Consider the following 25,509-nt stretch of genomic DNA (forward strand, 5'->3'; position numbering starts at 1 on the left):
AGTGCTGTCTTTGGGCAGATAGGGTCAGAATTGAGTTGAGTAGTTGGACACCCAGCTGGTGTTCAAGAATTGCTTGGTGGTCTGTGTGTGGGAAGATCCTCCTCCCACACACACACACATTAGAATCAGGTTTGGGAACCCAAAAGCAGTTAAGTGCATCATTGCAGGAGTCCATGGTAATTTAGAAACAGGCCCAAGTTTTACATGTGTGTATATAAGTTTTTGTAAAATATAATAAAAATGGAATATCAAAGAAATAGCAAAATCATGTAATAGTCAACATAAAATTGAACTATTTGGGGAAAAAAATTATATCCCTACTGTATTTTACTATGTCTCATCAAATGTAAGATACCATCTACAGAATGTGGGTGCCAATTTCAGAAATGTTAAAATATGAAAAAAATTCTTAGAATCAATGCAACGTAAAATATGGGAAAATAAACTACAGCTGAATTAAAGAGGTAAACAAAAGAAATACCACGTACAAATGTGAAAGGTAAATGACAAATTGAAAGCACAATACTTGATTTCTAGATGCTTATTTTTTCATATTTTAACATCTGAAATCAAGATATATCTCACAATTTTATACATATATGTCTTACAAAATTATAAGGATCTAATTTTAGACATAGACACATGAAATATGATATACGTGAGACACAGAATTAGTATTTAATATTGAAATAGCTCTTAGAAGTCCATAAGAAAAAAACTTCAAAAACATATAACATGAATCAGCAGTTAACAAAAGGAGTAATACACTTGGTCCGTTTAACGTTTGAAATAAATTTTTAATTCACTTAGTACTGTCAGAAATATGAATTAAGATTATAACGAAGTGGCATTTGTTTCAACTATGTACTGGCAGTGAGTTTTTTAAAAAATATGTTCATTGTTGAGGATGTGATGAAAGGTGCTCCTGTTCAGAGTAGATGGAAAGTACATCGTTTAAGGGATGGACAGTATGTCAGAGGCCTTCCCTGGCATGCTCTTTGACCTGTGAATTCTTCTTGAAATACAAATAAAGTAGTATAGAAGTATTTGTAGATAAAGACATTCACTGCAATAGCATATATATGTGACTGCTGATATGCTAAGAAAGGTTGGGCATAGGGGTTATGATACAGCTACATTAGCAGTACTCTGTGATCATTTAAAGTCATTTTAATTGACAATGGAAAATATTCACAATACACTGAGAAAATATGTTAAAATACAACTTATGATAGTCCTGATTGCTTTTTAAAATGGGTGTGTAAGTGCAGAAAAAAGCTGGAAGGGTACATGGAGGTTCTCTGGCAGGGTGAAGTTTTGTGTGTTTCTCTTTTTGCATTTTTTCTTAAATAAGCAAGTCTTATTTTTATAGTAAATAAAATTTTGGAAAAGCAGAAGAGTCACTGCATTTTGCTGAATGAGCACTTTTACTTTTCGGGGTATACTATTAATGATAACTGTCAGATAGGTGAGGGAGTTCTTGATATGTCTGCAGGCCTCAGTTTTTAAAATTTGCTGCTGTTGTAAAATATTGAGAGAAGGTCAGGGAATCTGATGTATTTTAGTGTACTGATAGGGCCTTAAAAAGTGTCAAGAACAAGAAATAACAAGTGTTGGTGAGGATGTGGAGAACAGGTAACCCTCCTAACACTGTTAGTGGAAATGTAAATTGGAACACCCACTATGGAAAGTAGTATGGAGGTTCCTTAAAACACTGAAAATAGAAATACCATATGACCCAGTAATTCTACTTCCAGGAATATACCCAAAGAAAACAAAGTCTCTGATTTGAAAGGTATATGCACCCGTATTTATTGCTGCCTTAAGCAATGCTTAAGATATGAAAGCAACCAAAGTGCCTATCAACAGATGAGTGGATGAAGGTGTGGTACATACATATCATGGAATATTATTTGGCCATAAAAAGAAAGCAATTCTGCCATTTGCCGCAATGTAGATTAACTCAGAGGGTATTATGCTAAGTGAAATAAGCTGGGCAAAGACAAATACCATATGATCTCACTTATATGTGGATTCTAAAAACAAAATAAAACAAACAAAACAGTAGTAGACTCTTAGACACTGAGAAGTAACTGGTAGTTACCATGGGGAAGGGTTTGGGGGTGGGTGGGTGAAATAGCTGAAGGGAATAAAGCACAAAATCTAAATCACAATATAAGTTCGTCATGGGGGTGAAAGTACAGCATAGAGAATATAGTCAGTCGTTCTGTAACATCTTTCTATGTTGACAGAATAACTACACTAGTTGGGATGAGCCTTAATAATGTAGATAACTGTCAAATCACCATGTTATATACTTGAAACCAGTGTAATATTGTATATCAACTATACTTCAATAAAAATTTTTTTTAATCTGCCAAGTAAAGGTCTCAGGAGTTAAACTCCTAGGCAAGAATATTTTTCATGGAAGATAGTTGAAAAAGGGAGATTCTTGCCCTTGAAAGAAATAGATGCAAATCAGCTACATAACTACCTGTTCATATGTACATAAATGTGTCTCTGTAATACATTAGTTTGGAGTTTGTGACATTGCTTGATGCTTAAGAGGCAAAGAAATGCTTAATAGTTTCTATTTATACTTTAGTTTGTGTTAACTTAAAACTTGTATTTGGGATACACTGTAAAATTACCTATTTTTACATAAAGCTTCTTGAATTTCCTAGGTGATAAAGCAGGAACAAGACCAGAGTAAGTTTACAACTTAATTTTTTAAATATTTTAGTTAAAGAGTTACTAAGTCATATGCAAATGATATGGTTTGAAGTCAATGAAACCAGGTATTTAGAACAAAAATTATTTTAACCAGTTTTGTTAAAAATAAAGTAAGAAACATATCTTCTGGAAAGATTATGAAAGGTCAAATATTTAATTCTAATCACCAAGAAAATTCATGACCAATTCTTTCTAGAACCTTTATGCCCAATTTTATGTATATACCTTTTATTTATATCAGTACCATTTCTTCTTGATGAAGAGGGAGATTCCATATACATGACATATATGTTTGAAGATAATTGTCTTTATTACCAATTGTATTTCTCAACTTATTTGTATTACATTAAATAAAGCACTTGTAAATAAACAATAAAGTTCACTCCTCCAAAACGTCTTGTGTATCTTTTAGCCCTATTACATAAATGTGGAAGCTGAGAGAGACTGAGATTTATGTCAAGGAAGTGGTAGCGGATTCATGACTGAAATTAATTCATGATTGTATTATAGCATGCCAAATTTCACTTACTCCTGTCTTCATTAAATATTTATAATTCCCTTAAGCTATTTCTAGATCTTTGTTGAAGAGCATTGAAGTTAAAAAATAAAAATACTGCGTCTCATGAGAAGTTTCATAGACTTTAGTGAATGCTTTAATATTTTTGAGCTAAATAAAATGTCAGTCATAGACTTTTTGAGCCAGAGAGAACTTTATCTCATTCAATCTGCAGTATTTTCTAATTTTTCTTCCTTAAACATTTAGTCAAATGCATTTACATGTATTTATAAAAGGTGCTAGTCATCTTAGAAATCTCTGTGTCAGGTAAAGTACAATATTATTTTATAGGTCAGGAAATTTATTCTTTGTAAAGAACTTTGAAATCATTGAAGGAAGGTATAAATGGGGAATGTTTGGGTTTTTTTTTTTTTTGTATCTTAACATATACTGTAGTAAAATTCAGCTGTCAACATTTTTATAATTTAATACATCTTTGGCATTTTTCTTAGGGATAGTAAAGCACTGAAGGATGAAAATCTACCTCCTGTCATCTGCCAGGATGTTGAAAATCTCCAGTAAGTGCGTCAAGTATAGTTAGATAAATCATACTTGAAGAACGCTGGAATATATTTTAGAGGGAACATCTCTTCCTCCTAAACTTTTAGCTTGGGTTAAAATTTTAATGTTTTTAGAAATTAGCAGAACAACAGGAATTAAAATTCTGTAAGAAAGCATATGAACTATAGGTGAATTTTTAGAATTTGTTTCTTAAAACACTAGGACTCTGACCAACCTATTGTAAATGTGTTTTTTTCTGTAGGAAACTGAAGGTGTACTTTTTTTTTAAAACATAGTTTCATTTATGTTTTTAGGAAATTTGTGAAGGAACAAAAACAGGTCCAAGAAGAAATTAGTAGAATGTCTTCAAAAGCAATGCTTAAAGTACAAGAAGATATTAAAGCCCTGAAGCAGCTTCTGTCATTGGCTGCCAGTGGCTTACAGAGAAACACTCTCAATATTGACAAATTAAAAATAGAAACTGCTCAGGTAAACTAACTTGTCATTTTATCATAGGGTTTTTTTGTTCATTTTTTTTACAAATGGAAATAGGTCTTTCAATTATAAAGTTTAACACATACTTCTAAGAAAATCATATAGATTATATATTTCTGCTATAATAATAGTTACTAGTTCTTTCTGAGTGCTTACTATGTATGAGGCAGTATTCTAAGCAGCTTATATATATTAACCTGGTTTAGTTTTCATGGCAGCCCTATGAGGTAGGTACTGTTATTATCTTTGTTATCTAAATGAGAAATCAGGCAGAGAACTTCATTAATAAGTGGAAGCGCTTGGATTCAAACCCTGTAATCCACCTCGAGTTTATGCTTCTGACTACCTTGTTGCGTAAGACTACCTGCTGGCTAACTTGTTATTTATATTATGCAGGAGGGCAAACAGCTAGTCAGAAAAAAAGTTTTTTGATATGTCAGTGGTTAAATAAAATTTACATCGTGCTCTATAGGTACTAAATTCTGTAGTGGCCTGCTAGTCCCAGGTCTTGGTTGATAAAAATAATGAGGCTGATACTAGTATCTGCTTGTCAATCAAGTGTGCTTGTCTTGTCTCTATGGTATGGTGTACCATTATATAAAATAATAATATAATGTGTAGTTTTTCTCTACGTCAGTGGGGAACAATGCTGATAGATGATTTGTTTGTGTGTTCAGTTTCACAATTATGCTCGATCAGATCACAGCAGTCTAGAAATCGTTCTCTAGAGTTTTCCCTGACCTGTTAATGAACTTCTCTTGATACATCTTTTTAATGTGGGCCTGCCTATTGGAGTGCTGTGTTCTTCATAAATGAAGTAATATTTAAGTAAAAATTTTAAAGGTGCTTATATGTCTCTCGTTTATTGAAATATAATTGACATTTAGGATTATATTAGCTTCAGGGATGCAGCATAATATGTCGGTATTTATGTATATTATGAAATGATCACATCCATTACAAGTAGTTACAAATTGTTTTTTAACCCTTTGTTGTTTACTTTTAAATATACCATATAGAATTATTAATAATTATTAATTATTATAATCACCGTGTGGTACATTACATCCCCTAGAATTATTTGATTTATAACTGGAAGTTTTGTACCTGCTTATATGTCTTCAAGTCAACTATTGGGGAATACTTTGATATTTTAAATAAAAATGGGTTGCTAAAATAGTCATTCTAAACTTTGATGTTTAAAGGGAATTCAAAGGCTTTGTTATATGCCTTCAGATTTCCTGGTGGCTTACAAACTCTTTAGTTAAATATAAATGAAGTGCTGCCCTATGTTTCCTTTCCATTTCTTCTTCCTTTATATCTAATCAGATATATACATTCTAGGAGGAAAAACTGTTAGCTATGTTCTTAGGCTATGGAGAATATTTAGACTGATTAGACATTACATGAAATTATCAAGTATGTGGAAAAGGTCATTAGCAGAGTACTAGAGGCGGTAGACTCAAGAAAAAGAGAAATGAATGCTACAAGGAGGCCTTGTAGCACTGGATGATTCCGTTCACAAATATCTGTGGAATACCGGTTCAATACCAGACTTGTTAATAGTCTTTCAGAGATGAAAGGACAACTCCAAAGGCACTAAAATTCTACTGGGGAGATGAAATAATGAAAGATTCAGTAGAGTATAAAGGTGCAAGTGAAGGAGAGGATATGAGTCAGAGTTTCATCTGAGTTGAGTTTAGAAAATTTTAAAGGCAGTTGTCATTCTTTGATATAAAGTTATTCTTATTTCCAACATAACAGGCATTAGCTCTCTACCCAGAATCTAGTGAATTGCCAGTCGAAAAAAATGTTGTCCGTTAGTTAAGCACTTAACAGTCTTATTTAACCCCAAAGCCTTTCTTCAAAGAAAGCCTCTGGGAAATAAAAATAGTTCTGAGGTAGGCACAGTGTTGTAATCGTGAAGACCAGAACCTTATGTAAGCAGAGTCTTTATATCTCATTTTTGGTATATAACTTGAGAGGTTAGGTAAGTAGGGTGGTTAAAGTCTTTCTTTTTGGGTAGTGTAGGTGCCCAGTAGTGTACTGAAGTTATATTGCCGAGTCCATGGATTCAGTGAACATTTTTAAGGATCTTGTATGTTCAGAGCACCTCAACAGGCGTTTGGGATTAAAACAATTATAGTAGGGAGAGTGAGTTAAATCAGGTAATGTGTTCCAGGTGCAAGGAATGATAGAGGCTCAGAAGGGCAAGTGTGTCATCTGTGCAGGGTAGGATCCCTGTGTTGAGCCCTGAAACATACGGCGGTGTTCACCACGCTGGTAGAAAGGAAGGATGGCGAACAGAGGCACGGAGGCGTGAACTACGCATGTCTCAGGGTCTAAAAGCAGGTTTAGTATCACAGGAGCCCTGAGAACAGGTCTGGGCCTGGCAGGAGTCAGTACTTAAAGAAGTAGGCAGGGGTCAGAGTTTGAATGGGACAGACCTCTCAAAAACGTTTGATCTAAAGTCAGGTAGGCTAGCAGCCTGAGTTGAACGAAATGGAAGTGAAAAAAACAGTAGAGACTGTTAGAGACTAAACAGTTTGACAATAAAATGAGGGCAGGTGGTTGCCACAGGGAATATAAAGTTAACGTAAGGTACTTTTTTTTTTCCAAATAAAGGTTGAAAAAGCAGTGAAATGATGGGAATGTGGAATGTAAGGGGATGAAACAATATTGTGCTCAGTAAACCATTGGCTAGAAGATAGATACAGCATTGAGGAAAAGTAGAAGGCAATGTAAGAGTGGTTATGTGTTAAGCAGTGAAAGAATCGGGCTGCCTAGATTGTTCTCAGGTCATCCAGCTACATGGCCTTGGGCAAATTACTTAATGTCTCTGTGACTTCATTTCTTCACCTGTAAAAAGGGAAACATTACTTACCTTACAGGATTGTTGTTGAAGGTTAATCATGATAACATAAGTAAAGCCTTTAGTATAGTACTTGATACATAGTGAGTTCCCAGAATGGAAACTGCTGCCATTGGCCTCAGCATCATTATTACTACTACCTTGCTTTTTTAAAATAGTGTTTCCTACATTTGCATATTAAAGATTTTTAAATAGTAGCATAGTCTTTCACTGTGGGTGAATTAACTTTATATCCTATAGAAATCCATGGTTTCTTAAACTGGACCAGTTCATTGTAAGTTTATCATTGTTTGTTAAAATGGTAGTTTATCCTCTTTGGAAAGAGATTTTAGCAATTTGTCTTACAGCAGCTTTATCCATAGTAAGTTTTCATAGCATGAACCTCTGAGAATGGCATTGTTTGAAATTTCAGTCAGGAGTTAATTGGTACTTTTATTTTTAGCCTAACTTTTTAACAAGCCTTTTTAAAAAACAAAACAAAACAAAACCCTCTTATCTATTAGGAGTTAAAGAATGCTGAAATAGCTTTGAGAACCCAGAAAACACCACCTGGACTCCAACATGAAAATACAGCTCCTGCTGAGTAAGTTACTGGATATTTTTAAACAAATGTTTCTTACTATAAGAAAGCAGAATGCAAAAACAGTATGTAGACTAAGAATTTTTAGTTTACTGTGTAGCAAGCCTGGGTTAGTAAGTACTTTACATGGATTTTAAAGTTTAATTCCCATAAAAACCCTACGAGGAGCACAGTTCACCCTCATTTTATTGAAAGATAGGTGAAAGCTAAGATCGAAGCTTTTAACTGCTGTCCTGCAGTTGCACTTATATGTATTACTTACAGGGTTAGTTCACTTTATTAAATTTTGCAGGTAGTAGAAACTTATATTTTTACCCATAAGGACTTTTAACAAAAAAATTTATGATAGTCCTTTCCTTAAACAGGACATACTAAATATAGTTTAACCCTTTTAATTATTTACATAGCTTTTATGTACATAGGTAATAAGGCCTCAGGAGGAAAAATTAGAAAATATAGAGAAGTAAAATTAAAATAAAATAATCCACCTGTAATCTCATCACTCAGCTTGTATATCCCTCTAGTCCCCATATGTGTGATATAGAGCTTGTCTCTTTCTTTTTTTTTTTTTTTTGTCCTTCCGTGTTACTAGAAGTAATAATAGCTGGTATTTCTCAGCTGATTACCATATACCAGGGGTGGGCCCCAGCACTGCACGTGCTTCATCTCATTTCCCACCAGACCTACAGCTGTTACTATTGCAGGCCTATCAGTAGGGCCTGAGCCTGGGAGTAGTAGATGTGTGACTCCTGGTCCTTCCCTTTTTTATCTTTTAACTTTTTATTAATGTAATTTCAGACTTACAGAAAAGGTACAAAAATAGAACAAAGAATTTCCCTTTATCTTTCATCTAAATTCCCTACTTGTTAACAGTTTTACTGTATTGTTTTGTTCCTTGTTCTCTGTATGTTTATACAAGTTTTTTTCCCCTGAACAGTGTGAGTTATTTGCAGACATCATGTCCTTTGTGCTTAAGTACTTCAGCATGTATTTCTTCAACATAAGGATATACTTTTACATAACCACAAATGATCAAAATCAGGAAATTCACAGTGACAGCAGTACTCCTGTTTTCTTATTCAAATTAGCATGGGATGTCTTCCTCATTGGACTTCCTTTATTATTTATTCCTTTGTCTTGTCCTGCATGCTGCCATTGGAACTTTATTGAAAGGGATTGAATTGTATCATTTTTCACTACAAAAAGCTTTCATAGTTCCCTGTTTATTATAGAATAATCTTTAGACTGCATGCTGTTCAAGGTCCCTTTTTATCTTTCTGGCATTCTCTTGTTAAATTTATCAGAATAGTAATAGTAATTACACGCTCTTTCTATAGTACGCTATAGTGTTTTCAGATGATAAATATAAGAACTGTAAGTACTTGGTTATAAACTCTGGTTGCCAATTGCATTTCTTTTTAACTTTATTTTGAACTTATTTTAGATTTACAGAAAATCTATAAAATGGTAGTATAAAGAATTTCCTTATACCCTGCTTCCCTTACTGTTAACCTACTGCATAACCATAGTGTAATTGTCAAGAAGAGGAAATTCACATTGGTACAGTATTATTAACCAAACTATAGAACTTACTTGAATTTTAACTGATTTTTCCAGTGCTTTTTCTGTTCTAGGATCCTACTTTTCACTACCATACCTTTTCTATTCTAGAATCTTGTTCACGTTGCATTTAGTTCTTTCTCCTTTATCTTGAACAGTCTGTTCAAGTTTTTCAGTCTTTCCTTGTCTCTGATGACCTTGATAATTTTGAGGAATAGTAAGTTATTTTGTAGATTATCCCTTAATTGGCATTTTTCACAATTGAAGTGAGAATATGCATCTATTTTTGATATATTGATAACTTACTAGGTTGGGTTTTTGTTCCAATAATGTCTATACCACTTACAGACACATATATCATCAGACTAATCCAAAGGCCCTGATTACATGGGGGCATATATTTACTTATTTGGTGTTTTGAGTGTAAAGGAAATACTGGTTTTGGAACTCTGCTCTGACCTTGGGACTGTTTCATGTAGCTACTTCCGAGTCTTGGTTCAGCAGTTTGAGGCACAGCTTCAGCAGTACAGACAGCAGATCGAAGAGCTAGAAAACCACCTTGCCACTCAAGCAAACAATTCACACATAACCCCTCAAGGTAACATGCTTTCTGTGGTAATATGTTTTCTTGATAGCACTATTTTTTTTTTTTTGCTGAGAGAGAGATTAAGATGTTGTTATATAGTAGATATTCTAGGAAACTACTACAAGTTGTCTTAAGCTACCAGAAGAACACTTCATTAAAAATCCTTGATTAGATCTTAAGTCCCTGTAACTATGAAATGCTATATATTATGAATTGTTACTATGCTTACAAGGAAAGCAGTCTAAGGGCCTCTCCCCAGATGACTGAAGGAGACATGTCCCTCTCAGTCGGCTTGTTCTGCTGTCTTCTCTTATCCATGGGAATACTGGTTCCTTTTTTCCTTCTACATCATTAATTTTACCAAAAATTGGACCCCGGTAATGGAAAAATAATACTTGTCATGTGTGATTGTGTGCATGATATTATAATTTTCTTTTTATAGATTTGTCAATGGCTATGCAGAAAATTTATCAAACATTTGTAGCTTTAGCCGCACAACTTCAGTCTATTCATGAAAACGTAAAGGTAAGTTTTCAGTGCTTGTTCATCTATCTGCATCTGTAGACCAAAGTGAAGTACTTGTTCATTTGGAGGACAAAAGTATCCATGCTTATTGCAGAAGGAGCTAGAATTACATACAAGTGAAAAAGACTAAAACTAAAATAAACCATAATCATGCTCACAGTCATGAATAATATCTATTCTTTTTAAAAAGATACAAGTGTCCTATGCAGTCTGTTATTTCATAATATATTGTGAATAACTTTCTGCATTAGTACACATATTGCTTTAACATTACTTTTAGTAGTTATGAATGATTTCGTTTTTTGTGTATGCACAGCTACTTTAACACTTTATGTGCACAGTTACTTTTGTTGGATATTTAGGTTATTTCCATTTCTCTCTTGTTAAAAAAATTTTTTAAATTGAGATTATTTCCATCTCTTTACCACTATAAACAGCACTTAAGAAAACATTCTTAGTAGCAAAATCATTTTGTACTGCCTTAATTTTATGCATATTTTGTTTATTGACCATTGCATAAAATAACTTGCTTTTACAAATGCTTGTGTCTTGTAAATACAAGGAACTTTTGTGTTTATTGAATCATGTAAATAAAATAAGTTGTCATTAAATATTTTGAACCTCATGTAATACTAATTTTTTAAGTTTATCTAAGTGAAATTAAAATATAAGTATACCTTTTCCAGTTAATCAAGCAAATATCAAATTCTTGAAGTTACATACAACTGGAAAAAACCTTTAAAAATCAAAACATCTAAACATAAGTCTAAATTACTATGTAGAATAGAGTTTAATTGAGATTACCAGTATTTTCATTTTTATTTTAATTTGATGGGTATTAATAGTTTTTTAAAGTTAATCATTTAAACTATACCATTTTGGAAAAGAGCACACATCAGACTTTTTGCTTTAATAGATTAAAAATTTTAAACCAAATCTTTCAGATAACTTAGTATTAAAGGAGGAATTTTTATTAGATTTTCTTAAAATTTTTATGTTTATAATGAATAACTAGTTTTTTGAAGTGCCAGAGACGATTCTCTGTTTGCACTCTGAGGTCTGTGTTGTGCAGATGTTTTCTTTCCCTTATCTTTATTGTAAAAGCTTTCAAGTATGCACAGAAATAAATATGAATATATATATATGTTATAATGAATGCCAGTACCTGCCGCCTGGCCTCAACCACTACCAAGATCCTGCTGATCTTGCTTTACCAGTTCTCTGCATCGAGATGCATTTCTCCCCTGAGTGGTTTAAGCAAGTCTCAGCCATGTCATTTGTAAATTTACTTGCTTTTTCAAAGGCTGTTTCTTCTCACTGGTTTGAAAGATACCCTTTTCGTGACTATAAAACAATGAGACAGACATTTGCACAAAACAGCCCCAGATCATTTTGGATAAACTTTACATGAAGTTTGGACCTACTCTTTTTTTTTAATACACATTCCCAAGAACCAACGGATGTTTCATGATCAGGTTTTGTATGTTGTCATTTATTTTCAGCTGCATTTAGTGAACTAACTATAATTTCTAGGTTTGTTCACTTACACTTATTTCATAAGAGGTATTTTTTTATTGTTCGTTTTGTATTTCTCATGAGATTATCTGTTGAAACAGGCTTAAACTACCTGATCTAGCCAGGCCTCAGTGACAAACTGGACGTTTTATCAATTAATCATATAAATCTTGGCTGATGTCAGTCAGGTTTCCTATTTTTTTTTTTAACTGTCTTTTTCCAGTCTAAAGTCAGTATTTTCTAGTATCTGAAATAGAACACGACTGTATGGGCTATTTATGCCAAACACTGTATGGTTATGTGTGTGTGATTGCATAGTAAAAGGGAGGGTAAATTTGAGGGAGGTCAGTTCTGATAAGATTTGTTTTTCTGATATCACTATCTGACTGCATTTTTCCCAAGTGATAGCTCTTGGCAGGCCCATTTCAGTACATTATAAAGATAGGAGTTTGGAACTGGAGCATCATATACTGACTGACATTCACACAAAAGATGATAGCTTTTAAATATTGTAAATAACTAAGATTTCTAAGTGCTCTACCTGTTAATACCAAAAAGCCTAGTATTTATTCATTTCTGCTGAGAACAGGTAGGAAATATGAAACTCTACATCTCTTCACAAAGTGGTATAAAACCAATCTAAGTTAGATTAAGCCTTTAATGAAAATATTTAATAATTTTAACGTGAAATAAATTCCTGTTAATGGCCTTAATCAAGGCAGATGTTACATTGAGTAAACCAGCCCATTTTGTGAACTTGGTAATTTTTGTTACTCTGAAATTATAAACTCACTTCTCCGTGCCCCTACCTGGTTAGTTTATACAAGCTCAACATGAGTCAATCACATTGTAAAATGGTCAAACAGTATTGATAAAGTATAAGCCCTCTTTTTATCCTTCAAGCTCTCTCTGCCTAGGTAACATTTTAACATGTGTCACCCAGGCCTTTTAAAAAGATATTTAACAAATATATATTTAGTACTTTTTAAGCTTCTTCAGTCTAAAAGTTGTCAGAATGTTGGACATTAGAGGGAGAACTGGACCAATGAAAAGCAGAATTTTAGATAGACTACTTTGCTTCTTTGAAAGCTTTGCTAACTTATTTTAAAGGGGGCACCAGGAAGCCGGGATATTTTAGACAGTTTATTGTGAAGATATATGGCAAGAATAGGGAAGAAAATACTCAGAGGAGTGACGGAATGCTCAGGCTCCTCCCTCACCCCCGTGCATCACTGGCACTCCGACCTGAAGTTCAGGGACAGTGTGTGATACTGCCAATGTCTTTGATCTCTGCTAACTTATTTCATAGTTATGTTTATTCACGTATTACCAAAATTAACACAGAATTTGAGTAACCTTTTTTTATTCCTTTAGGTGCTCAAAGAACTGTACCTTGGCTATAGGAAAATGTTCTTGGGAGATGCTGTAGATGTGTTTGAAGCCAGGCGAGCAGAAGCCAAGAAGTGGCAGAATGCACCCAGAGTCACTACTGGACCCATGCCTTTCAGCAACATGCCAAACGCAGCAGCCGTCGCCATGGCTGCTACACTTACACAGCAGCAACAGCCTGCTACAGGTCTGAATGCATTCAAGTTATAGCTTCTTACTGTTACAGTGCAGAACATTTATGTGCATTTTTATAAGTCTTCCTTTTATGTTAGCACTGAAGAAATTTCTATGAATAGCTGTTACAATCTAAAAATTGTGATGGACACAATTATAATACCTGATTTAAAAAATGCAGGGTAGTCTTAGCAATAATTATACATCAATTAAATACTGAATATTGTGAATTTACTTAATGTTATTTGCTGTATTGCTATAAATGCCCTTAGAACATGGTGTTCATTACCAAATTACATTTAAAAATATCAGATTCTAAAATCGTGATTGTATTATTTTAGAGATAATCCAGCCATATGTTGCATTTTTCATATATGATACTGATAGATGGTGCATTCTTGTTTCCTCATATAGTAATTACAGAGTACCCACATTCAGGCTGAAGTCTATTTTTATTGATTGAAGTTGTGTTGAAGATCAATAGGTTCGTTTGTATGTACATTGACTAGGAAGAGAGTACAGGCCCTATTAATCAAATCAGGAAGAAGGTACATGCTAGAATTATTTGCACCTTTTCAGAATGAGCAGAACAGTAGCCATGGTAGGAGAAAGGTTTTCTGAAATGCTCTGGATTGCTCATTAAGAAGTATGACCTGGGAGGTTGGGCAGATGATGAAAATAATTGGTGAGATACTAGGAAGCAGGTATGTTTAGTCCTTGATGTAATTCACTTCTACTGAGAGAAGCATTTTGTGTTCTAGTTCTTATAGCACTTGGCTTGGTGCTGTGTCTTTCAGAGAAGATTGTCTTTTTACTCCTGTGGTCCCTTTTTTGTCAGGCTTGAAGTTTGACATAGAAAAATATAGTCTTAGTGGATGATTTTTTTTCTCATTCATAAATTGTTGAGTAATGCTTATTAGCTATTCTATTGCATGTGTCTTTCTGAAAGTTTCATATAGTCCAGTAGGAAATTACAATATGAAAAGAAGAAAAACCATATGTTTATAGACTGCGTTTAGGCTGCCTCTATTACGGAAGCATTCATTCTCTTATTTTTCCCTATTGGCAGTTTAAAACATTGTTCTTCACGTTTGGAGATGACAGAATTGACTCACCATCAGTAAATGGCTGATGGTGAATTTATGCCAAATCCTCCACGTTCCATGGCCAGAGCCACGTGAACAGTGGCTCACATAAGCACTATAAAGTAGTTTTCTAGCTGGCTGGAGCATAGGATTGCATTCTCAAGTTATGGAGGAAAAAAAAGTAATTATGGGATGGATTCCTATCAAGGCATTACAGGAATCCATCCCATAGTTACTGTCATTAGTTCTTACGATTGTTTAACTACCTAATCAACCAACCATAGTATTAATTTACTTTTTAGAGCCAATATTAATCCTGAAATAGATCTGATAAGCATGGGTTTGGGTAAGTGTTTTTTAAACATAAGGGATTTCCATTCTAAATAAATAAAACTTGAGAAAAGTCAGTTACCTAAAATGTTACGCTGTAAGTGAATTATATTCTCTGGTATACCACTAAAGTTGAAGCAAAGCCACTTGCTAAGGTCTTTTTTTTTTAACTTATGTAGACAGTCTTGAAAAGTTTTCACTCCTACATTTTTGGCTCATGGACATACTGAGTGAGATATATTCATTCTTTAAATATGGGTGCCTACTGTGTGCTAGGCTTCAGGGGTACAAAGGTTGACAGTATAGATGTGGTCTTTGCTTTCGGTGGTGGTGGAGTATCAGCCTCATTTACAGTAATCATCTTGAGGAGGCTTTTGCTCCTATGCTCACATTTTGTCTGTGACTTTTGCCAGGTTTTGGGGAAACTGTTTTCTGTGTTCCCAGCAGTTTTGAAGTCCACATAAGGGCTTCCTAATCAGGTGGCAGAAATTGTGACTTATCATCCTAAGCAGTGTTAATAGTGTTTTCATTTTGAGTTGTATGGATTTTTAGAACGGAGAAGCTAACCATTAGTAGTAATAGTTTGGAATTGTGTCTTCTCTTGTTTTTCCTTTTGTTTGTCTAAATGTTTCTCAGGCTCCACAGTTCATACCTTTATGCTCCTCCAGTTAGAACGTTGGTTATTTTAGTCATGTCACCACCATAGCAAGATGTATGAGCTTTCTTAGATAGGTCCTGATTTTATGGGTTACAGCCCATTTAGAAATGTCCCTGTTTATTGCATTGTGCTTTGTACCTGGTGACTTAATCCTTAAGTCCTGTGACTTTGATGAAATCTTAATCTAAGTGCCAGTCACAAATTTTAAAGACCATCTAGATGAAGCTTGTGTGCTGTTTTTATACATCACTGTTGATCTGTTCAAGATTTGATTTGTCAGAGGGGTTTTGTGTTTACTTACATATGGATTTTTTACTTCATTAATGTAAAAAAGCAGATGGCATCTTAGGCTGCTCCCTTATGAAGATGGGTTCTGTGTAGTCTTTCATGGAGGTGGAGGTATGAACATAAGTGATTTCTTGATCCTTCTTCAGTATCTTTTAATGAAAAAAATACTTGTAATAGAGTTCAGGCCTGTGTAATTTATGGTTATTGCTTCTGAAGGCTGAAGAGAATTGATGAAAACCCAGCAGGCCATCTATTTATGAAATCAGCATCACTACAGGGATAGATTGCATGGTGGGAGATCTTGAGTGCACTTGTCCACCAGCGCTTCTGAAGCCTCTTACAAAGCTGGAGACATTTACATTAGGCCTTTCAGTGTAATCTTAATTTAGGATAGATTGTTTTAAGCTAATGTACTGGGATTAAGTTTTGTCGTTGTGTTTTGACACTTTTAAAAGTTCTTAATGTTTACATAATAATACTTTTCTTGTGTGACTTAGCTGCTGTTTTTTAAGGAGAGCTGAGACATTTTGTTAGTAATTCCTATTTTTTAGCTTTTAGTGTAGGTTTGGACATTTAAGATGTAGTGTTAAATAGGAAGCTTTAAGTATTACAGTTTAGTTTCTTGTGATTTTGTGATTTTGTTGTATTTAACAACCAAAGGAACATTCCCCATTAAATCAGTGAGAGTGAAATTTTTCAAATTGGGGAAAAGGCTTTTTTTTTTAAAGAAAAACTATTATTTTAAAAATATGACTTAAGAATAATCATACTAATTATGTTAGGTATTTTAAATGATCATTGAAAATTACTAAAAAATGTTAGCACTTTAGTCCTTTTCCTGTGAATGCAGTTTTACTTTTAAGAGAGTAGAATTTATTCTGGAAAATATAAATTACAGTGCTAAACTTGATTTTGCTGTGCGTGACTATATTATATGGTAACTTTTGTAAAATGTTACTCTACATGAAGATTTCACTTTGGGCAATCATTGGGATATATTACTACTAATATCATTTTATTTATGGAACTAAGCCTCTCATTGAATGACTATTCAGATTTTGAAACAGACTTCTTGAATTGTTTACGTAACTTTTGCCTGAAGGATTTAGATTCTGCTTTCTAATAGGGAAACTAATTTATGTGGTGGCCAGAGTATAATATATGCTAGTACTTTGGCACAGGAGATACTTATCATGAGTTTTTACTATTAAAAAATGTTATACATTTGCCTACTAGTTTTATAAATGATGTTGCCTTCAGAATTTGTGTGAAGGTACAAAACTCAAAATATCATGTACCTGTTGTGCAATGGAAAGTCTTGTCATTGTTGGAGTTCTTGATGACCTATATCCTGAATATTGATAATAGAGTTGCTCTTGAAAACAGACCCACACACAACAAAAAGTGTGGTATTAGAGTAACTCCCATTTATCAGCCGAGGGCTGTGGTGTGTGCATTCTTCCTTGCAGTCTTCCACCAGCAGTGCCTCTGAGTAACATGTGACACTCAAGTCTCTCAATGTTAAAGAAACTGGACATGTGTTTTCTACGTATTTTTGTTAGAAGTAAAGAGTAATATGTTTAGTTTCTTTTTCCTATAGTAACATTTTACAAAAGAGCTGCTAGGCAGGTATTTTATTCTCAAATTTATTTCAAACTGGATGTAAAAATTTAAATCCTTTTAATTTATTTTTAATAGTAGTGTAAGAACACTGGCTGCTGTTAGTCCTTATTCTCTCTTCTCTGGGTAGAAGCTATTTGGAAAGTCCAGTTTCTGTCCCAGTGTAGCAAAATGCAGTTCCTTAGTTTTCTTTGTCTTTTTTTTTTTTTAATGTTTTATAATTTTACACTACCTTTTGAATATACAAACCTCATTCTTCATTAAACAACTTGAAGGCTTTGATTTCTTTGAAGAGTTTAAATTTCAGTCTGTATATTACTTTGGCAGTCCCCTCAACTTTGAGATGCACTGATCACTGTGCTTGATAAAAGACAAGACTGAAGATTGTACTATGAAATTTATTGAATAGTTTTCATAAATTATTTATCAAATGAGAGATTTTAGATTTTTGTATTCTGCTTAGTTTAAAAAAAAGAGTAGTAGTTAAAAAGAGAGAGGCTAGTACGTTTGATGCTATTCATGCCAAACAAACTCAGCCAAAATCTTTAAAGTAACAAATGGGAAAAGAATGACCAGTCGTTTTGCATCTGAGTACATTTCCCAAAATGTTGGAAAGAAACTTCTGAACTGAAATCTTGAATGTATTGAATCTGTCAAGGTACACAGCCGTGCCTTTGTAAATGTTCATTATCTATCTTATTTAATCAGGTGATAAGTGGTGTAATGTAGCAGAGCTTAACAATAGAACTCAATTACCACTTTTTGTGAACAAGTTGGAATTGTCATGTTACTGTGTAATTGATTTGCTTTAAAATGAACAATAAATTTAATAAAATAAAACATTGTCTTGTTTTTTATCTATTTATTGCATATATCATTTATATTTCATATAAAAAGTCATGCCTAGATTTTTGGGTACTTACTCTTATGAAGTAACATGATAGTTTTGCCATGTTAGCGTCAGTCTCTTTTCGTCAATTGAGACTTGACTCTAACTGAAGGAGCTTGTTTAAATAAAAAAAAAGTGAAAACCTTTACTGATTACACCAGCTAATTTTATCAGCAAACAAGTGGGGAGATCTAAAATCATTCTAGAAGTAAAACTAAAAGAACTATAATTTACAATACATTAAAGATTTCAAATTATTTAGTAGGTTAAAGAAACGTTCATATTTCAGTGCAACGAACCTCTTTCAATTGTCTAGTGTGAACAAGTTAAAACATTTTTTTGGATACGTAAATCAGTTGGGACAGGAAAATTAGGCTGGGGAGACATTGTGAAAGCTAAGTTTTAGTAAATAGAATTTGTTAGAAGTAATCACTGTTCATTTAAAAAATAATTTCATAAAGAAACTTTAATCTTGAAAGAGTAAGGCAAATTTGTTTTTCTTCCCCCCTCCCCCCTCTTCCCCCCATTTTATTTTTTTTCATACCAGGGCCACAGCCATCTCTGGGAGTTAGTTTTGGAACGCCATTCGGCTCAGGTATTGGCACTGGCTTGCAATCAAGTGGCTTAGGTTCTTCAAACCTTGGAGGTACACTTTAACTTTTCTATTATTGCATTGGACTATTAGACACTGAACTGATACGAGCCTGTAAAACGTTTTTCTAAGAAGATCTGCTGTTTTGGAAGTCAAGGTTCCATTTGGCAAAAACGATTCTCCAAACCTAATGCATTCTATTCTGTATTAGATTTAGAACTTACAAAATCACTTCAACTTTTGTGAATAGTAAATATAAAATAGTATTAAAATTAAGTGGTAGGGCTGTACATATTTTCAAAGCAGTATCCTAAAATATGAACTTGAAAATGACTTAGTTTTAATAAATTTAATTAACTTTAAAAAATTAGTAGTATCAGTTTGGAGTCCAAACTACTAATGGACATACATTCTCCTAATCATTACCTTCTTTTTCTGAAAGTGAACACTTTAAATGGGGAAATAATTTTATTTTAAATTGAGCAACTTCTGTCCTTTCCTGAGCACTTTTGGCATATTAGCCTTTATGCATACTTCTATAATATACATAAGCAGTTAAATTTATTTTAATCGTTTCTTAAGTTAACTCTGATTAGTAAGGTAAGTCTTCTGCAGATCATCATGCTAAATACAAATGCATTCACAATTCTCTGGTATGAATAATTGAAACTTGATTGTATTTTGACACATGCATTGTCATAATGAATACGGTTGCCTGATTCCCACTAAAACCTACCATCATAAGAGGGGAAGCCTGTAGGATAGGGAAGCTATCATCATGGTTACTTAATATAGCAGACTCTATTAGGAATTACTAGAATTACAGCACACAGCGTAATTCCTATGACCTATATAGTCCAGTTCACCATTGTGTTTTTTAGAGTTACAGGCAATAATACTACCCAATTTGGTATTTTAGACAAGCTATTGCAAAATAGCCTAAGAAGAATTTTAATTTTATTTTTAGAGCCCTTGACTTATAGGAGAGAGGAAACATGTCTTCAAGTACTTAGCAGAGTCTCCTCTTGAACTTTCTATGATGAAAAATACTTCTTTATTTAAACTGTGACTACAGTATTGCCAAGAAAAAAATATGATGCTCCCACTCTTCATTTTTCATTGTTGGCATCAGCTGGCACTATGGCAGGAGCTCCTCCTACTGACTGGATTGAAAGTCATTGACTGTTACGTAGTTATGCAATTTTTCAGTGGTAAAGCTTCTTAAGTGAAAATGTTTTGGTAAAAGCAGACGGAGTAAAATTACCTGGTGGTCCTTGGTGTTCAAATTATTGTGCATGTATGTCCTGCTTATTTATGAGTTTAGTGAGGCTTTTTTTTTCCAAATGAAATATCCCTACATGGGTCTTTTTATCGGTTTGACTGAAGTCATGCTTGAATAGTCACTAAAGTTTCTAGTCCATAGAAGAGAAAAACTAATATGATCTTGTTTTTTTATGGTCTTGCTCTTTAAAAATTAGTGATGGGACTAAACATACTCTAAATATAAATGCTTTATTAGAGAATTAATCTGGTTCTTCCAAAAGTCTTATGCAAAGGAGTAAATAGCAGATTTCTGTAGTAAGGCCATGTTTTCAACACTGTGTTTATTAGATCTCTGATAATTTTAAGTTTTACTTGTCAGTATCCATCGACCTGTGTTTCACGTGCCCTTGTATATTTCTCTATCGCCCCCCACTAGGATTTGGAACTAGCTCTGGTTTTGGATGCAGCACCACAGGGGCCTCCACATTTGGATTTGGAACAACAAATAAACCCTCAGGAAGTCTTAGTGCAGGTTTGTGTGTTTCAGCCTGAATTTCAGGCAAATTTAAAGGTGCAAAGTATTTGAAAGTATAAGCATTGTTATTTCCAATATCAAACAAAAAGTCCCTATGTCAGTTTCTACCCCCTGGAGGAAGCATGCAAGCCTAATAATTATATAGCTTTATCTCTCTTATAAGCTAACAGCTTTGTAAAATATTTATAACTAGATTTATTATTTGATATAATAAATAATTATAACTTGCCTTAATTAACTAAGTAGAGATCTTTTGAACCCAAAATCCAGTTTCATGGTTCAACAGTTTTCTCCATTATCATAAAAGTGAACCCGTCGTTGTGAAAAATTTAACCCAGTTTTTATCATCATTCATTCAGGAGAGTGATTTCCTTTCCAAAGAGATGTTCTTTAGTTACAAGTCCCTTTGGTTTTAAGAATACCAGGCTTACTAAGGATGATTGAGTTCTTTCTTCATTTTTGAAATAGATATATAATCTTTTGATTCTTCTAGTAGGAGATTCCAAATTCCATCTACATTTCCTCTGTATTTATAAATAATGGCTTTTTGAATGTGCAATTTTTAGGGATAAATAACACATCTAAAACAATGATTTAATACTGATGAAACTGTTTTTAAAGTGAGGGAATTTGAAGGAAACTCCATGTAATATTAAATGGTGTTTAAAGTCAATTCCAACAGAGTAAGATAATAGAATTCCCTGGTATCAGGATTATAATCATATATGGTAATATTAGTTAACTAGACACTAGTTGTAGTTGATCCTCAATATACAAGCATTCTTGCAGACTCCGAGCAGTAGGTACTGCTCTCCAGTGTGTTCACTGTCCTGAAAATTGTGGGCTGAGGCTTTCTTGGAGGACTTAGACTTGTGGGTCCGAAGATGATGAAAGTCTTCTCCATGTTGATGATATGTTTCTGGAGGAGCTGAGGAGAAAGGCACCTTGTTATATTTTATTAGCAAGAATGTGTCTGGCAACTTGTAGTTTTCTGTAGGTTTTCATTGTTTGTGCTAAGGTTTCTCTTCTGGCCCAAATCACTACACTCTGTCTTTAAAGGTGCCACTTAGTTGTTTAAGCTAAACTATTTTCCTGTAAAACTGCATGCCAGAAACTTAGGGCCCTAAGATATTTTCTGTTTTTTAAAATGATATGTTCTTTCAGCTACAAATTAGCCTCTCATCCCGATTCTTAAATTTGTTTTTGTGACTTACTTCTGACATGAATATTTTCTTCCCTAAACATAAGGCTTTGGCAGCTCAAGTACATCTGGGTTTAACTTCAGCAACCCTGGCATCACCGCATCAGCTGGTTTGACGTTCGGGGTGTCCAATCCTGCCTCTGCAGGCTTTGGGACAGGTGGACAACTCCTTCAGCTGAAGAAACCTCCAGCTGGAAACAAAAGAGGAAAAAGATAAACGTACGGGTTGATGTATTGAGAGAATCCATAGCAGCGCCACTCATTCATTCTGAGTCTATTTTTCTAAAACTGATGCAATGATTAAACTGCATCCCAGGAGATTTATAATGTTTTGATATTTTCCCCTACTCTGGAATCTGAACTTTGTTTTTGTTTGCCATGCTAAACGTCTTTTTTCTTGTGAATTTGAAATCCAGTTGTGTTTTTTTCGTTATTTGATTCTCAGTGTAAGAAATGTTCTGATTACATCATTGATTGGTAGAATCTGTTTAACCTAGTGTTACTAGCAATGTTTTTGTTGACAGAGTTTACATCATGTGAATATATGCACATTTGTTTCTTATACAGATGGTAAGAACTCTAGGGCCTATATACTAGCATCAGTTCTTTGATAAAGGCCTTTTGAGCTACACTGCAGGGCATCTTGTGAATATGTATGTAAATATATACAGAATAATATGCACAATTGTGTGTGCATATAAAATATATATTTACAGGCCTACAACTTTTGCCTCAGACTGTTCCCCTTTTCTAGGGGTGTTCCATTTTTCACCTTTTAAGCTTCAAATCCTCAGTGCTTGTAGAATAATGAGCCAGAGATACCAGGTCACTGCAGTAATTTGTTTAAACACTTAGTGAAGTGGTCCCTGGTGTACATACTTGGCTGACCCAACTTCGTTGCCCCAGTCTTTTCTATTTTTGTTTCCACTCTTCAAATGAGGAATGCTGTAAGACTCATCCAACGGATTTTAACAACTTCTGTTATCCTATATATCCTCACATTGCCTGTATGAGATGTTTTCTCATATCTGAGGTGAATCTAAAGAGCATATTTGAACTCCAGACTGGTGTTCTGGGGGCAAAGAGCTATTAAGCCAAATTGATTCTATGCAGGTGAAGGATGCACTATTACTCTAGTGGAAACTTTTCTAGCTATTCCAATATAGAATTCGTTCTTACAGGGCTATTGATATGGACACCAAATGGAGTGGCTTATCACTCTCTTAATGTCTTAAATAAGCGCTTAATTTGGAATAGAGAAATAATATATTTTAAGAAAAGATATTCTTTGTAGTGACTATAAACTATCCCCTCTTTTAACAGTGAACAGACGCTCCAGGTAATAACACCTAGGCATGTCAGACTGCATCTGTGTAATATTTGTCTATATTAGTGTAGTGATGATGTAGAGTGGGTGAAAAAGAGCCCCTGGGAAGAGCTGCCTTAGCCGGGATTCCAGACAGAAACCATTAGACCTATTTACCTTTCAAGTACAGTTTTCAGATGGGATGTTAACATGGAATTTCATTGAAAATAGTTTTAATTTTTTATATAGAAGGTTTTGTACATAATGTGCATCAAGTGAATATTTTCAGAATCATTTTCACCAAGGCACCTTTTTTTCTAAAATAGGTATTGCATATAAATATATATATATATATATATATACATATATATTTTTAGTATAATGTTAGTTGGGTCTGATTATAAAAGTATCAAATCTGTTTTATTTATCTGCATATAACAATGATTGGCTTTTTGGAACTGAAATTTTTGTGCTGCGATGCATTGAAATACAGAAAATGCTTTGTTTCTGAGCGCTGAAGTTGTCCTCCTTCTGCCTACTTCTTCCTGCAATCCCCCAGATCCACGTTTTGGGCAAGTGTAGGAAAACATGTGATTTTGTGTTTTGAATTACTGTCAGAAGAAAATACACAGTTACGACAAACTTTTTTTTAAAGGACATTTATTGCATTGTGCTACAAAAATCTGAATATTTATATTTCTTGGGTTTTTTTCTTTATACATTTTGTATTTTAACATGTTGAGCCACTGGAAATTTGTAACAGATGAATTTGTGATAGGAGTTTAAATGTGTTGTTATTGTCTCCATTGTCTTCACTTTGTCCAGAGCCTATCATTATGTAAACAATAAAATTTATTGTGTCAGTTGCTTTTTGTAGGTGTCCGTAGTTGTTCTTATTATGTAATTTTCTTACCAGTGTTCTTTTATTCTCTTTCGTTGGTTTTTAGGCTTTTCTTTTCACTGGTTTACACATCGTGGTTTTTGAAATACAAAAGAAACAGTACTATTTTGAAACGCAAAATAATAAGTTCCTTGTTACTTTTGTCTTTTCAAAATTACAAAAACATTTTTAATTATATAGAAGAATATTGAGTACATTGTAAAAATCCCTTTCAGCTCCTAAACTGTCATCCTACCTTCTTTCCCAGAGTATCCACTCCTAGTGTTTGGTATAATACTGGATCCTTTTTAAAAAATGCCTGTTTCAACATATGTATACAAGTGTTCGTTCTCCTTTCTTTTTCTAACAAATGGGTAAAAATCTGTATTCCATGATTTGCTTTCATTCCCCTCTAATGATATATCATGGACATCTTCCCATGTCAGCCCATGTAGGTTTACTTCTTAAATAATATCCTGTAGCATGATATGCAGTGATTTGTTTCAACTATTCTCTGTTGATAGGCAGTTGAGGTTCATTCCAGTATTTTAATTTTACAGAAAAAGCTGCAGTGAATATCCTTCTACATGGCTCTTTGACCTTATGTTTAGTTCTTATGAGATTGAACTTTTTAATATGTATATTAACCATTTGCATATTAATATGATTGCATGTTAACATCTGTTGTGTATTTATATACCAAGTTATTTAGGAATTTTTTAAAACGATCTCTGCTGATAATGGATGCTAATATTTTTCTTGTGAGATAGGTGGGACTTGAATCGGCTGTGCACAGACCCCTGGCTTGAGCCTGTATGTTCTTGGGCGGGTCTCTTAACTTTTCTGACTTCAGCTCATCATCTGGAAAGGGACGGTAAAGATGCGTGGTTGTGTTAATAGTACAGTACAGTCTGCTTTAAAGCCCTTGGGTGGCATAAACCCCTGACACTTGGCAAGCATTTATTATTCCTGCACCAGTATCCCACTGCTTTGATCATTGTAGATGGATGATTTATTTTGTACCGGATAGGGAAGCTACCTCATCTCACACCTGTTTTGGTTGTGTACGAGTGTGCGCACCTGTGTGATAACTATTTGCTCTTTAGGATTAACATTAGTACCTATGTTTTCCCTTAATAAATTCCTGTTGGGAATTTGGTTTATAGAAATAAAATAAGATCTGTCGAGAATTGATATCTTAATACATATAAGCATCATCTATGCATTCATTATGTCTTTTATTCTTACTGTGAGGTTTTACAGTGTTTATTAGATCTTAGTTAATTGTTCTTTCTAACAACATCTTGATTTTATCTCTGAATGTGGATTTTCATCTTGCATTTGGTACAAGGTCATTCGTATTATGGTCCCCGTAT

At 33.9% G+C, this 25,509-nt stretch overlaps 1 protein-coding gene across 2 annotated transcripts in view; it reads left to right on the top strand.

Annotated features, from left to right (window-relative positions):
- NUP58 (nucleoporin 58) overlaps positions 1–24,119 on the top strand; it is a 38,341-nt gene extending 14,222 nt beyond the window's left edge. For both annotated transcript variants that reach the window (XM_017651748.3, XM_017651747.3), the window contains 10 exons: positions 2,685–2,709; positions 3,742–3,807; positions 4,105–4,279; positions 7,661–7,740; positions 9,777–9,895; positions 10,326–10,408; positions 13,298–13,499; positions 18,904–19,002; positions 20,648–20,743; positions 21,995–24,119. In XM_017651748.3, the coding sequence (XP_017507237.3) occupies positions 2,685–2,709; positions 3,742–3,807; positions 4,105–4,279; positions 7,661–7,740; positions 9,777–9,895; positions 10,326–10,408; positions 13,298–13,499; positions 18,904–19,002; positions 20,648–20,743; positions 21,995–22,164 (1,115 nt within the window). In that variant the 3' untranslated portion in view covers positions 22,165–24,119. The remainder of the gene's footprint in view (positions 1–2,684; positions 2,710–3,741; positions 3,808–4,104; positions 4,280–7,660; positions 7,741–9,776; positions 9,896–10,325; positions 10,409–13,297; positions 13,500–18,903; positions 19,003–20,647; positions 20,744–21,994) is intronic.
- The last annotated feature ends 1,390 nt before the right edge of the window (positions 24,120–25,509 follow it).

This window comes from Manis javanica, chromosome 1 (assembly GCF_040802235.1).
Source record: "Manis javanica isolate MJ-LG chromosome 1, MJ_LKY, whole genome shotgun sequence".
Lineage (NCBI taxonomy): Eukaryota > Metazoa > Chordata > Mammalia > Pholidota > Manidae > Manis > Manis javanica.